The 16,655-nt window shown below is 30.8% G+C and overlaps 1 protein-coding gene across 2 annotated transcripts; it reads left to right on the top strand.

The window, feature by feature from the left end:
* The first annotated feature begins 10 nt into the window (after positions 1-10).
* Positions 11-14,615, top strand: LOC130901738 (glycine N-methyltransferase). 2 transcript variants are annotated; one of them, XM_057813307.1, is made up of 6 exons: positions 11-51; positions 7,161-7,371; positions 10,405-10,532; positions 11,885-12,141; positions 14,097-14,233; positions 14,376-14,615. In XM_057813307.1, the coding sequence occupies exons 2-6, from the start codon at positions 7,163-7,165 to the stop codon at positions 14,548-14,550; spliced, it is 906 nt and encodes a 301-aa protein (XP_057669290.1). In that variant the 5' UTR covers positions 11-51; positions 7,161-7,162; the 3' UTR covers positions 14,551-14,615. The 2 variants fall into 2 exon arrangements, with proteins under 2 accessions (XP_057669290.1, XP_057669291.1); XM_057813308.1 differs by lacking the exon at positions 11-51 and adding an exon at positions 226-247.
* Positions 14,616-16,655: the final 2,040 nt, after the last annotated feature.

The raw sequence follows: 16,655 nt of genomic DNA, 5'->3' as shown, positions 1-16,655 counted from the left end.
ACTTTCATCAGTCAGAGTTTACAGTAAGTAGTTGCAAGAATTCAAATTCGGGTGAGCTAATATGTTATTTAGATTAATTTTCATAGGCGTCACAACGGCTGATCTAATTGCAAAAACATAATTTTTGTTAGTTTTGTTCATTACTTGGAAGGTGATACGTTAATTTCTAAAGCTGATAGTACATCCAAAAATAAAGGTACTGCTCTGTGTACATTTTTATGAAACTAAATAATTCGGAGATATACGAGTAAGTTCATATTCATAAGGAAATATTTTAAAAATGCTTGTTTTTCTAGGCATCTTGTAATAAATCGCTAAAATCGCCGTTTTTTTTACACTCATTACTAGTATTTGACTGCAATCTTAACATATTTGCAATACTTCAAACAGGTTATACAAATCAATGAAATTTTTTTTGATCTCCCTATATTGTAAACAACACATATTAACATGTTTTGGAAAACTTAAAGTAAGTCACCAAAAAGGTATCGATTGCCCTTGACGACGGAATGTAAGTCAACTTTCCATATAAAACATGTATCTCATTTACTTATAAATCACCCAATATTCCTTAAGTTTCGACTACAAACAAAGAAAATACCTTAAATTTTTTATTCCATCAACAACATTAAACAGATAATGATGTATAAATGTTGACTAATATTAAGTGACATGAATATTGATAGTACAATTATTAGAATTATGAACATTATTTACAAAATTTGAATTAATGTTTTTCCTCAATTGCAATAGCAGTCTCTGGCACCATTTTTTATAATATTGATAAGTAGATTTAAACTCTTTCTCGATTTTTCTGGCAGTAGAGACTGACAAGCAATATATGCTGAATATTATATATCCCTTTCGACTATTGAACAAATCAATAATTTCTTTCAATTTTTCATAATAAAATGTCAGCTCGACGTTGCTGGTGAAATAAAAAGGTTGTAGCTCAAGTGAGAAGGAAAAAAATCGTATCCATTTCACTTTATCACAGTATAAATAGTTATTGAATAGATTCAATGGTACAAAATAATTTTCAAAATGTTTTTTATTTCGTTAAAGACATTATTTATTTCTTCTACTTAGCGAAATACCCTGTATTCGTGTGGGTGGTGACATGTCATGAAATTAATTATGTCAAAGGATGGGATATTAGTTAATAATAAATGAGCTTCTTTAATGAAAACATCAAACTGACAATGATTTATGAAAGTTAACTAATATTAAGTGCCGTGAATATTGATAGTACAATTATTAGAATTATGAACATTATTTACAAAATTTGAATCAATGTTTTTCCTCAATTGCAGTAGCAGTCTCTGACAACATTTTTTATAATATTGATAAGTAGATTCAAACTCTTTCTCGATTTTTCTGACAGTAGAGACTGACAAGCAATATTTGCTGAATATTCTATATCCTTTTTACTATTGAACAAATCAAAAATTTCTCTCAATTTTTGATAATAAACTGTCAGCTTCACGTTGCTGGTAAAATAACAAGGCTCAAGCTCAAGTGGGAATTTACGTTATCACAGTATAAATGATCATCGAATAGATTCAATGGCACAAAATATTTTTTCTTTCGTTAAAGACATTATTTATTTCTTTTATTTAGTGAAATATCCTGTATTCGTGTGGGTGGTGACATGACATGTATTTAATTATCCTAATACCTCTAAATCACTTTGAGATACAAATCACCCTTTGAGGCGTACTATCAGCTCTCTTACCTTTAGGACTTATATCAAAATTTTCACAATTACAAACCAAAAACAACCGATATTATCTCAAAAGCACCAGTTACTTTCGAATTTTGATTGCAACTCATAATATGATATTGGAAAGTTTTTTAATAAATAAAAAAACTGTTTGCACTCTTTTATATATAGCTGTTTTATATTTTTTTCCTGCTTCAGATAAAAATATAACGTTGATCAATATTTGTCTATAGCAAACTATTGAACTTATAAACAATTAAAAAATTGATAATAAAAATTAACAGCCGCGCGGAGCCCCATTTTCAACGTCAAATTTAAATTATAAATAATGGAGATGAAGCTCCGGGACTTCTCAATCGGAAATTTTCTCCTCTTTAACGAGCTATTTTCAAAATTTCTAAAATATCAATATTATTCGAATCATTAACGTAAAACTAAATATCATTTTTTTTTCATTTTGTTTTATTAATAACAATTGAAATTTTTTACCTACACCAAAATCCTTCAAAAACATTTCTTAGAAGCCATTTTCCAGACTCAAATTAGTACTGTAAGGTCGACTTTACAGTACAGTATGAAAAAAAGTTATATACTAAACAGATAGGTACAAATATGTAATCAATCATTGTCATGGATACTATCGTATAATGTATAATTGCAATTTGTAAAAATTATAACTGTATGTGAGAAAATAGTTAAAAAGTAATAGAACATAGTAATATTATAAAGTGTGGGCGTTTGATACAATCAGTGAATTCAGGCATAGCGAAAATATTTAAAGCATATGAATCAAATAAATTGACTATTTTTTAGTTCTTTAAATATATCGAAAATATTGCTGGAAATGATTAGAAAAAAATCCTGTGAAAGCCACAGCCCTTAATATTAATATTAAGATATCACGCATGATAAATTTCAATTTTCCATATAATAAACATGGGAAAGCTTGTTTTTTTTTTAGTTTAGAATTTTATAACTTTTCAATGGCCATCAAAAATCATTCTCTTATATAAAATTGAACCTATTGAAAAAAGCTGTCTTCTAATTTATTGATATGCTGATGCGTTTCGAAGTTATTCAACTTTAATAATATTTTCGCATTTTTTTCCAATTTTTTAGGAAACTATGAATTTTGTCAAACAATTTTGTAAAATTTTCATAATTTTTTATATCCTGAATTGTTTTTGGTTTCACAGATACTTTTATTTCACTGTGAAGTTTCTAATACTATCGTATAAAAATTTTTAAAATAAATTAAAATTATCTTTTTGAAATTAATGAAAAAAAATCCTGTGATATCCACAGTCTTAATCTTAATATCAAGATATCCTGCATAACGAATTTAAATTTCTCGTATGATTAGCATGGAAGAATTGGTTTTTTGTTTAGTTCAGAATTTCATAAATTTTCAATGGTTCATTAAAAATCATTCTCTTATATAAAATTGAACATTCTACAAAAAAGCTCTCCCTTAATTTTTCGATAAACTGACGCATTTCGAGTTTATTCAACTGAAAATATATTTTATATTTTCTCATTTTTCCAGTTTTTTAGGAAACTATCAGGCAGAAATTTTTTAAATCCTAAATATTTTTTGGTTTCACAGATGTTTCAAATACTATCGTATCTGAAATTTCAAAATAAATTAATATTATTTTTTCAACTTGAAATTATTTTTATTAATTTTTTTCATCAAATTTGTGACATTAGCTTAATAAAAGCATCTGTTAAACCAAGAAAAATTAGAGTACAAAAAATGTGAAAACTTTGAGTAAATTTTCCGATAAACTTTTGTCAAAAAATTTGAAAAAAAATGAGAAAATATTATGAATTATATTTTAAAGTCGAATAACTTCAAAAGACGCCAGTTTATCAAAAGAAAGCTTTTTTGTGGAGCATTTTATATAAAATCCTGAACTCAAAAAAACAAGCTTTCCTATATTAATCACACAGGAACTTTATCATACGGGATATCTTAGTATCAATATCAGGTATTCATAGGATTTTTTTCAGCATTGCCCACAATATTTTCGAAATATCTGAGAAAAAAAAAATAGTCGATTTTTTTAATCAGTTTAATCAGTTGGTATCCTTGACAATTAATTTTAAATTTACTCAATTTGCCAATTTGCTCAATTTGCCAATGATTAGAAAGTAATAGTTCTTATGTAATCAACTTTGTTACTAGTAGCTTCTATTATTCAAATTATTCCTAAAGACTATTTTTAATAAGATTTGTGCAACAATTTTAATTTTCATTTTTTTTGGTGTATTTGAATTAATGTATGGTTTGAATAAAATTTTATTCAATTTTTTCCGGTTTCGTGAGATTAAAAACAGTTTGATTAAAAATTAACGAGTGATTAAGAAAAACTGATTTCTTCACTCACATCTCTAATAAAATTCGATCTAACAATCATAGAATTATAAAAAGCGTTCACGAACCATTGAGCTATTCAAGCTATTTTTTTGGTGAAGTTATAAATAAATCTATTTATAAAAATTTTTATTAATTTCAAATATGTCACCAATTTTTTTATTCAAACATGTTGAGTCATCGAGAGCTAAAAAAAGCATGTGAAGGGAAAATTTGAATAGAAAAAAACCACCTAACCTAACTAGTAATTTAAGGTGAAGTAAAAACTCTTTAGTTCTCGAGTACCTTAAAAAATAAACGGTCGACGATGAAAGTCCTGAATTTCACTTGAAGTGTCTGTCTTAAGCCGCTACTAGCGAATTAATTATGGTCGAGTCACGCATCTCATCGACACGATCTCACATATCTTAAGATTCCGACAATAACGAGGGCCTCTGGTTCACAAATCCCAATTATAAGAACAATAATAAATCATATTTCATTCGGATCCAATAGACGTCTCTACGTTTATCAAAGGAATGATAAAGTAAAATTATAATTTCCTCAATATTTATGTTTTAATTTTCTTTTGATTTAACAAAAATTCAAGCTTTAATCAATATTCTATCCTCAAATTCAATTTTCAATTTCCAGCTAATATACTTTCTTTTTGCATATTATTTATTGCCAATTCCTACCATTATTTCCTTTTCTATATAAAGTCTATGATTTTTTTTATTTTATCTTTTCAAACATTTCTGTTATTTAACTCTTGTTCAAATTTTAATAGCCTGCATCATGTAGTTTATGTTTAGGTGCCAATCATACCAAATCACCTCATAAATCGTGAAAGAAAAAAAGGAACTTTCTAAATATTATGGGAATGCTGCAGCGTTAATTTCATTGGTGATGCCGAAAGTTTTGTATATGATATGGTGTTGATCAATCGAAGATTGAAGATACGAGAGATTTTAGCACCTCGCAGGTGTGAAATTTGGACGCATTTCCTCACAATCCGTCATAATCCCAATCATCTGATAACCTTGTAATAGTGTTTAAATTTATTTAATCGCAATCTGGACAAGTCTGTACCCATTGTGTGGCCATAGACCAAACAGTAGCCCAAACATACTTGTATCTTTCACGGAGTAAAGCGGAACCAAAAAAGACCCAGGCGGGTTTGTCAACCAATAAAGTAATAACGACCGTAAAAAAATCAAATAATCGCATTTGGCTGAAAAATAACGACAAAAATCTATGAAGTTGGCTAAAAATTTCGGTAATTTGATATTTTCATGGTGCCCTCGTTTTTTGGCTCTAGAAAATCGAAAAATCATCCGATGCCGATGATTTTTTTAAAATTTTCGTTTTTACGACGGATTTATGAAAAAAAATATGGAAAATTTCTCACCTGGAATATTCATATAGTTTTATGACTTTAAATGTGATCATAAACGCACTTCATAACTTCATAACGAAGCATCAATCGCAAAAGCAGTTCATATATATTTTTTTTGATCTATACAAAAAAAACGAACATTTTGGAAAAAAAAATTGAAAAATATATGTTCATTTTTTATCTGACTTGAAGGTTTCATATGGATTTCTGACTATAAATGTTATCATAAACGCTCTAGAAAATCGAAAAATCATCCGATTTCGATGAATTTTTTCTTAAAATCTTCGTGTTTATGTGAGAAAATACAGGAAATAACTCACTTTAAGATTTTATATGGTTTTATGACTTTAAATGTGGTCATAAACGTAACCAAACCCAAAACTTCATTTGATTATTTGGAAAAAAGCTATCAATAACTATACGTGAATGGGCACATTTTCATGAACACTTAAAGCACTGAAACCAATATAAGTTTCCCATAATTTTTCGTAAATCCGCCGGAAAAATGAAGATTTAAAAAAAATTCATTGAAATCGGATGATTGTTCGATTTTCTAGAGCCAAAAAACAAGAGGTCCGCGAAAATATAAAATGACCCAAATTTCTTCCCTATCCTCCGAATTCAGTGAATATTTCTTCTGTTTCGAAACCTGAAAATATGGGTCTACGGAAATGTTGCTTTTCAGGATATAAAAAAATAGGGAAAAGTTGTAAAAAATCTCAAGGGAACCCCGTTCAATAATACAATGAGATTTTCATCTACAAAATCACGAACATCTTGATGTGCTATCGTAAGCGTATCACATCGTTCTGATGTAAATATGTAAGACCTTGTGTTCAATTTATTAATTGTTCATATGTTCACGTTATTTCGGTATCAATACAATTTTTTCCGAAATATGATATCAGTTTGTTTTCGTCAGCGTAATTTTCGCGAATATGTCGGAATTTCCATCTTTTATCACATTTTTCAAGGTCAAGTCTCACTGAATCAAAAAAAATAACAATTCATTTATTTGCTGTGATATTATATAAAATTAAATAAAAAATTTTTTGTTTATTGAATTACAAGATTCATATTGAATTTGAAGTGATAAAATATTCATTTTAAACGACGTATTGAATGCCATCTGTTCAATAAAGGGAATTTTGAAGTAACGTTTGATTATAACTTTAAGTATCGATATCTCGAAAACAAGCGAGATATTAAAAAATTTAATTCTCCACTTTCAATTAATTTTGGCGTAATTAAGCCAAATCCGCTGTTAAATACCGGCGTCATGGAAATCGTACTCTCCCCGATTTTTCATATTTTGATCGCATAATTTGAATATTTTATGGTCTAAGAACTGTCTTCAATATGATTTTCTTATTTTAATTATTAATTAAGACTCGCAACTTGTAAAATATTTAAAACATAGAAAAGAAATTGCCATCGATTAGTCGTTCTTTGGCTTATATAACAACCCAACATCTGATCCATTGAATCATCCCGAATTTTTCTTTTGTAAATACATTCGATGAGTTCTGGTTTCTTTTTTTCTTCTCTGTTAATTACGGCATTTGGTAGCATTTGGCTTTTTTTTGTGAAACACATGAACGCTTAATAACTTTTCCGTGGAATCATCATAGAATAAATAGCCTGTCCACTGGAATTTATTATGATTTTTAAAAATTTTTCAGATATGGCAGAATCAAATGTTTTTACTACAAGATCTCTTGGTACCGCTTCAGAAGGTATCAAAGATCAATATGCTGATGGAAAGGCTGCAAAAGTTTGGGAAATATTTATTGGCGATAAGAAATCAAGGACTCAAAATTACAAAAACTTTTTAGTGGGGCTTTTGAAGAGAAGAGGATGCAAGAGAATATTGGATGTTGCCTGCGGAACAGGGTGAGTGAATATAAACAAATATTTTGTCGACAATCGAAATAAAGACTTTGATTCAAGTAATTTGTTAACAGAGAAGCATAGGAGGATATAATTTTCATATGATTATGTTTTAAAAGTTTTTGATTAATGTTGTCAGGTGAGATGAATTTTCTGTTTTCATTATAATTATAAATTATGGATTTTCCAATCTCTAATCATAGTATTATCCTTCATAGAATTCTGTATGCCTCGAAAGTTTTTTATAAAAGGTTATCGACTTATGAAGTTGTGGATAAATTTTAATATATATTAATTTGAACTTATCATTTCATAATTTTGTGGAATCTTTTTTACTTATATTAGATAAAAACACTACTTTAATACAGATGTCGTTTGTGCTGCAAATTTTTGTGGTCCTATATCTTACCATCCAATTCAACACAATCCAAGCTTTCCAGCTTTAATCGTAGTTTTCTACTTTTTTATCTCAAAATTTCAGCAATTGTATTTTCCTATATTTTCTTTGGACTTTTTTCTTCTGTTACTCAGCTTTGCTAATTTTTTTTCCCGATCTGCTGCTCTATGTTCTACAGGGATGAGCAAACTATATTTCTATATTTAAGTCCTTTCTAATCATTTCATTACATATTCCTTTCTTTCTAGTGATGTCCTTAATTATGTTTTGCTACTTCATTTCTACTGCTTTTTTACTCTTGAGTATGTTTTCCCCTATTCACTTTCATATATAATAACTCGTCTAAATATTATTAACTTTACTTAAAACGTGGTATAGGAAGTGTGAGAATTTAGTTCCAGAAATGTATTACTGCATCACTTCGTTCACATCTGCCTTACAAAGGAGTTCTCTCTTTTGGTTTTACTTCAACCCTAAAGTCGCTAGCCCTTTTAGCTTTGTATTCTGTGCGTATTTTCCTGAGAAACTATTTTATAGTAGTGAAAATGAGTGACGCAATGCGACGGTTCACTTAAAAGAGCTCCTGCTTCTATTAGTAGCGACACGAATGTCAACCAGAGCCTAATTTTTCATGCGGTCTCTGATGGATTAAATAGTACATCGTAAATCCGGAATCGATGGGAAAGGATTGATTCCGAATTTTAGATTTTTCCGTATTTTACATCATACGAACATTGCAATGCTTTTATGGTAGAGAAATCATATCGCATTTCATAATAATGTCAACATATGCATAAATTATGATAAAATAGAATAAAATCGCGTCGTCTAAAACCTACAAAAATCCATAACTCCACATTGAATGTCCGCGCCTAGCTCCTCTCCAACTCAACCGATTTAAGTGTTCAAAAACTGTTTATATCGATATCTATGGCATTGTTCATCGTTAATATAAATCTTTAAGTCACAAATAGGACAGTGTCATATGATACTTAATGGAGCTGCTAAGGACACTAGTTCAACTGCTGCACTGATTCTTACGTATGCCTTTCACTCTCCATTGTCTTCTATATCAGCTCTCTACTAAATACTTATAACTTGTTTTGATTGTTTTTCAATTATTTCAATTTTTAAATTTCCTCCTTTGTGACCCATTATGAAAATTTCTATCTTTCTATGTTAATAGTTATATTTCTAGTTTTGATATCTACTTCAATGTTATATTATTTTTCAACTTTTCGTCTTTAATGAACTAAATTTTTGACTCAAGTTTTTACTTCTTTTAGTAAATGTCATACATTATAATTATTAAAAACTTTCCTACATCATTTAATTTTGGAATTATTCATCATTCTCCAACACATAACTATTGAAGCCACGAATATATACGTCAATGTTAATAAAAATTCCATGTTATTGCTAAATATCCCTTAATTATTATTAGTAAACAATTTCGGAGGCATCATTGATATTTAATATTTCGTAATTCGTATGACGCCAGTAAACAAAAATATAGAATTTTTTTAATAACATCACTGATAATGTTCCATGATTAGTCTTATCAAATATAATGTAATGAGCCACTATCAGTTATTTTTATTTTGAATATACGTTGCTAGTAAATGATGGTCCAACAATAAAGCAGAATCTTAATTGTGAATAAACCAAAAAGATTGAATTTATTTCTTTATGATTTATTAGTACGAAATAAAATACCGGCAAATTCTATCCGATTCCTTTCAAATAAACCCAACAGACCAATTGGCATCGTCACTGAGATAACACATTGTTTCGTTGACCCTGTGACAATTTTCCCACAAAAATCCCATCTCACCATACTATGTGCGGCCTAATGATGGCCGCACATGATGGCAAATGCAGTAATTCTGCTATAAACGAATCCAGATATTAATTTGCATCATCGCTGAGGATGATTCTATTCGTGAAGGCACAATTCACTTCAGTCCGCTCCAGCAACCATTTAGCGTATTTATGTCGCTCTAAACGATCGGTAGGCTTTAACTCTTAAGTCAATTGAACTTTTAAAGCCTATAAATTTGAGTCTTTATTCGAAACTCGCATCCGCTATGTCCGTAAGATCTTCAACTATTTATGACGACAAGGAGCTGGGGCTATTTTGCCATATTATCGAGAACGGCCGCAATATTTTCTGTAGATTTTGGATACACTTAGTAGTAGACTATGCAGACTCAAAAACAAAGGAATGAAATTGAACAAAAAACTCCATGTTAAGATATAACTCACAATTGACATCGTGCATTATGGTTGAATCACCTTTTATCAGAAAGGTCTGATAATTTATGTCAAAGCCACACCAACATTTCAAAACTACAGTTTGAATTTATTCTATATCAAACTATTGGCAACACTCCAATTCATTGTCTTGCATCTTAAAAATCAAAAAGACAACAATGTATCAACTTGCTAATCGATTGAATTTAGATAGATAGTGGCGTAATTTTCCTTTTCCTCGTAATTGATCTACATGTTGTTAACGGTTAGGAAATCATCAGAATTTTTAGTGGAAAGTAATAAACTTTAATTTCTTTAATCCCTTGCTTTGTGTTAGTGAATATTATAACACCTTGTGAGTTACAAAAACAATTTTTTTGTTATAGTATTGATTCAATAATGTTACTTGAAGAGGGCTTTGAAGTCGTTTCCGTAGATGCGTCGGATAAGATGTTGAAACAAGCTTTAAAGTCCAGGTGGAACAGAAGAAAAGAATCGGCTTTCGACAAATGGAGTAAGTACTATGCTCATGGTATAAAATTAGAATTCGTTTAAAAAAATGAAGGTCAAATGTCTCTAGTATAAACATTACGTAGTTGTTGGAAGTTTAGTTATTGACAAGTTTGATGATAACCAACAGAGAGAGCATTTGAATGCACACTCGTATGCTCGTAACTTCAATTTTTTCAATTTATCTGCACTTTGAATTATCCATTAAGGTTAGGTTAGGATATGCACGTTCTAGAATGGTTTATATTCAAGAATGTTAACATGACGAGGTTCACGAACTTGAAAAAATTCACAATGTTCACATTGCACCAATATTCTATTACTTCACCCTTCATAACCAACATAACATCATAATCCTAGTGCTAATTGGAAACTTGAGTATAACGTTACAATCAGCCGCCATAGTGACATGGGGGACAAAGAAATTTCCACAATTATATCCATGGCGTCGATATCGTAGTTACTTCAAAAATTATATGAGAGATTCAAAAGTGTAAATAAGTTAACCTCAAAAAAGGTGAAAATGTTCATAATGATTAAACACGCGATTCACGTCTATGAGGTCAAAATAAAAATTAAAAATTCTCAATGAAAAACCAGTAACTCACTAAGCTGTAAAAAGTCTCTTGCGAAATCAATGTCGAACACCAGTGTTTGCCCAGTGTGCCTAGGGGTCAGATTCATTTCAAAGAGAACAACTGCAGACTATGATGTTCACAGGAACATGGAATGGACTGTCAGACTGTTGATACGCATGTTTCTGGACGTTAAAAGTCTTCTTATCTGACCACCAGATTGCTACTTCTCTTTCCAAAAATATTAACAGAACATGTCATGGATTCAACCTTGGATTGCTATCTTTGGATTGCTATCCTTGGATTGCTATCCTTGGATTGCTATCCTTGGATTGCTATCCTTGGATTGCTATCCTTGGATTGCTATCCTTGGATTGCTATCCTTGGATTGCTATCCTTGGATTGCTATCCTTGGATTGCTATCCTTGGATTGCTATCCTTGGATTGCTATCCTTGGATTGCTATCCTTGGATTGCTATCCTTGGATTGCTATCCTTGGATTGCTATCCTTGGATTGCTATCCTTGGATTGCTATCCTTGGATTGCTATCCTTGGATTGCTATCCTTGGATTGCTATCCTTGGATTGCTATCCTTGGATTGCTATCCTTGGATTGCTATCCTTGGATTGCTATCCTTGGATTGCTATCCTTGGATTGCTATCCTTGGATTGCTATCCAATGGCAGTAATTTAATTGAGATAAATTCAAATTATATTTCAATTTATATGTAACCTTTCAACTTTGTCTCTAATAAAATAATTCGACGGATCATTTTTTTCAGTTATCGAAGAAGCAAATTGGGTGACTCTCTATGATGATATCGAAGATTTGGTAGGAAATGGCTTTGACGCGGTAATTTGTTTGGGAAATTCATTTGCTCATCTATTAGATAATTACGGTGATCAAAGAGAACAACTGAAAGCTCTCAGAAATTTCGAGAAGTGCGTAAAACCAGGAGGTCTTCTTTTAATTGATCACAGAAATTACGACGATATTATCGATACCGGAAGAACAGCATCGAAATGTATATATTATAATGTAAGTAATCTATTGGAATCTTCAATGTTGAGAAACAGATATATCATTTTTATTATAACAAACGTTACGTTCAATCGAATTTTATACGTTTCCTACGAACACTGATGAATTTCGCTTCATTTCGGGAATATCACCTTTCAGTTTAACACGAAATGAGTTGAAACCAGGTGTCTTTATATACAAGGTGATTTTTACATCTTCACAACTTGGGCAAAATTGATTAATTCAGCAACCCAATTAACAACTGATAATTGCTTTTCGTTTAGTTTGATTTCACATTTCATTATAGACATATTTATACCAAAGCAACAGACCAAAAAATTTAACTTCAAAGATATGTGAAGATATTCTTTGATAGTGGACTACGTAGTTTTTGACAAGAGCATGGAATCAGATTAGTTGCGAGCTAAATAAGGCCAACATCGGATTAGTATTGGTCTTGCATGCGCTGTTTTAGTCTTCATCTTGTAGTGTTATGCTAGTTCTTGATCGATATAAAGTCCTATATATCACCTCGTAGCAACTATAGTTAAATATTATAAGATTAATAACCTTTCAAATCACATTTGAAACATATCAATCACAATATAGCTCTATGCAACTTATGTCTGGAGAATAACTTGCATGGAGCAATCAAATGCTTCGTTCATAACTAGGAAACTGGCAGCACTTTGTTAGTTCGTCTACATGTACATAGTAAAAAAGCTTCCCTTTTTTTGCTTGGTGCGTACTTTTTTAAAGAAACTATTTTAGTTGTATCATGAATAATTGACTAAAATTAAAATGAGTCGATACCATGGGTTTTTAAATTCAATTTTCATGTATTTTATTGCTAAATTCCTGGAATTTTGTCATCTGATATACAATTAAACATTATTCGGAATTTGCTACAAACGTTGATAAATAGTTGGCTAAACTTAAGCGATGTGAAATGAGCACCGAGGACCACACACGTAGTGGTAGCCACAAAGAGGCTATCACCCTCGAAAAATCAGAAGAGTCCACAAAATAATTTCAGATATCCGTGAAGTGAAGCTGATTGAGAAAGCTGAGACTAAAGATATCAAACGAACGTCTTGGACATATCGTGAATGAGTGTTTGGGTATGCGTATGCTCTGTTCAAAGTAGGTGCCGCGCGAACTCACAATCTACCAAAAACAACAATGAATTGATGATACTGAGCAGTGTTTGGAGCTGTTCAATGGTAATAAACGTGAATTTTTGCATCAATATGTGACAATGGATGAAACATGGGTCTATCATTTCACACCTCAGTCGACATTCATCAGTTTTTTGGTTTTGGGTTGCGTACGGTAAATAATCATCTACTTAAAAAAAACTATTGACAGTAACTATTACGTAAAATTATCGGAGCCTTTAAAGGGATAAATTGTGAAAAAAAACCCATTTGAAGACGAAAAAAGTGCCGTTCCATCAAGGCAATGCAATGTGTCACAAATCAATGAAAACAATGGCAAAAATTGAGTTTCAACTTGCTACCGCATCCACATTATTTTCCAACTGTGACTAACACGACTATTTCCTGTTCTCGACCTGAAAGGGATGATCGCTGGATAGAAATTTAACGCCAATAAAAAGGTTATTGCTGAATCTGGAGCCTACTTTGAGACTCGAAAAATGGTATCGAAAAATTTGATGACCAGTATAATCATTGTATCACCCTCAACGGCAACTATATTGAATAATAAAATCAAATTCTATAAAAAAAGATGATTTTTTCCTTTGCGGACCAACTTCAAGTCATACGCAAATTTGATTTTGTGTTGGTCCTACAAGCTTCAGCTTGCGGTCTTATTTTCGACTCGATATGAGTATGTGAAGTTTTATGTATTAAAACATTATTCAAAAGCAAATTTAGTCATCTCTTATTAGAAATTTATTTCGTAAATTGTAATAAGAGAGTGTTTGATGAAATTATTCTTTATTATTTTAGTCTCCTCACACAACTGATATCAAGACCTCCGTGTTATACGTTGCGGGAAAACCGGCCCTGGTAACATTGGACTATTTAATTGACACATCATTGCTAGAGGATGAAAAAAAAGACTACGTAATAGGAGACTCTATCAGGTAAAACTTTTAAATATTTCTACTTGAAAAATCGCATGAACTCTGTATTGAATTTGAAATTTACGAATATTATGAAAGCATAAATATCAATTCAATATATCTCTCTGTCTTGTGATTTAAAATTGTATTAATCTGTTTTCAGTGAATTCCGTCTTTCCTACTATCCACACCGATTGAAAGTTTTCAAAGAAATGTTACAAAAAAGTTTTGGAAAAAACTCGGAATATCAGATTTTTGGGGATTTCAAACAACTGGATGAAATTGATGTACCCAACTTTTATATCCATGTCGTTCAAAAAAGCTCCAGTATTTTTTAAGAATCTAGACTATACCAAATTTATACAATAATATTTATAATGATTACATATTTATTTTTATTAAATAGTTTTATTCCTTTCAAGACTACTAATGCTCATGGTGTTTCCTTGGTACGTTCCCAATAGAAACCACTCAAAATATAGACCCATTAATTGACCTGCAAGATCTCCAGACCTCACAACACTAATTTTTGTTTATGGGGCTGGATGAGAAATGAAGTCTACAAAATGAAAGTGGACACACGGGATGCACTAATTAGACTAATTGTAAATAATGCAGCCCATGTGAAAGAAGAAAGAAATGAATAAATTGGGAGAGCAGCAAACGCTCATCGTAGATGAAGCAGTCAATGGCAGTATTTTTGAATATTTATTGAAAGAACGCTATGATTAAGAAAATTTTTATGTGAAAATTCGTTTATTTTTTAATATGCTATAACGGATAAGAACATATGGTTTTTTCACATTTTACACGTTCTTTACAATTGCCCATAAAATAGATCTAAAGAAATTTTGGATCTTCATTTGGCATTGGCATCAATGATCCAATTTTATGATATACCTGGCCTTGAATTTTGAATATTGTCTCAAAATTACGACCATCAGATGACAAATCTGGATGCTCCAAACGACGTCATTTGGAAGCAAGAATTCAATTTTCGTGTCAAAAATAATTTTGGTTCATTTGAAATGCCAGAAAGAACGGATTTCAAAGGTTCATGTGGAGTAGGGAATGGTGACAATACAACTTTTCCTGATGCGCAACACATGCCGGGGGTTTCATTGCGAAATTTTAACGCCTGACAATAATTGCTTATTTTGTCCATCGCACCAATAGTAACTTTCGAATCAGCCAAGTAATTAATGTCTGGTTCATAATTAAATGCAAGACGAACATAAGATCCACGTGTTACTGTGCGGTTGGCTCGATTATTTTCTCGGTTTTGTTCTTTATATGAATCTATGTGTTGTTAACGTGCCACCCTGGTTCTCAATGCATTTTCAGCTGTGCGAATTGCTTAAGCTGCATTTCTTTCTGCTTTCTGATCGACTGATTCATAAGCTCTTTCGACACGTGCACATCGAGTCTTCTTGTTACGGGCATTAAGGTTGGATTTTTTGGGTGGCATTTTACTAAAAATAGTAATTGAATTTTTAATGTGAATGAATTTCTCTGTTCTCTAAATAACTGTAAGTTGGAAGGGAAAAAAATATTCGAAGTGATGTACGCAACGAAGACAAAATGAAGAAGGATTTGAAAGGAGCGGCGTTAAGTGGTGTAGGCAAAATAAGACATCTATAGTGTGTAGTCTAAGAAAATATATCACATTAAAATGTGGCGCAATCTATGAGGTGCGAAGGATGAAATTTTACAGTTCTTTGTAAAGAAATTCGCTTAAGACGCAATCTGTTCCAGACTTATGTAAACTACGATTAATAACAACAATCAACGTTGATGATCAGTTTATTATTAATTATTGAATCCATTGATTTAAATAATAACTATCCTATCATCTAAGTTGGACCAAATTACATATTAATGCCAACTTTCGTGAACATCAGTTGATTCGTTTTTGAGTTCATTCGGAATATTCACACGGACACTAAATTTTTATATATAAAGATAAATATGAATTTTGACAAAATTTTTATTAAAATATTTGTACATATGATGTGTTTTCAAAAAAACAAAAACGGCAAATGAAGTCATGGCCACAATGCTTTTGGATTCCAAAAGTTTAACATTGATTATTTATTTAGAAAAATGGAAATGGTTAGTATTACAATGATTTACTGACATGTTTAATCAAGATCTAAAAACATGCGCAGTTGTCAGAAAACAGGGTCATTACAAATAGTCAAACTAGGTTTTCGTATATACAATGGAAGTAACTTCAAAGCTATGTGTTACTGAACAACTTGCCATATAAGATCTTTCAATGGATAATTTTGGACGTTAAAGGTATAAAGAATTGAGTTTAAAAATAAAATAAAAGTTAAAATTCATCAATTTCGGATTTTTTTCCCATAGATATACTATTGAAAACTTTACATGGGATGGTCTAAATAGAGATATAAACATTCTGAAGCCAGGAGGTAGACAA

This window comes from Diorhabda carinulata, chromosome X (assembly GCF_026250575.1).
Source record: "Diorhabda carinulata isolate Delta chromosome X, icDioCari1.1, whole genome shotgun sequence".
In the NCBI taxonomy this organism is placed as follows: Eukaryota; Metazoa; Arthropoda; class Insecta; order Coleoptera; family Chrysomelidae; genus Diorhabda; species Diorhabda carinulata.
Note: the sequence above shows the minus strand (reverse complement) of the source record. Positions and strands in the feature narration are given on the sequence as shown.

Coding starts and splice junctions, on each gene's coding strand:
- LOC130901738 (XM_057813307.1), top strand. CDS start 7,163: ATGGCAGAATCAAATGTTTTTACTACAAGATCTCTTGGTACCGCTTCA. Junction 7,372..10,404: donor GATGTTGCCTGCGGAACAGG/GTGAGTGAATAT, acceptor TTTTTGTTATAG/TATTGATTCAATAATGTTAC. Junction 14,234..14,375: donor GTAATAGGAGACTCTATCAG/GTAAAACTTTTA, acceptor ATCTGTTTTCAG/TGAATTCCGTCTTTCCTACT.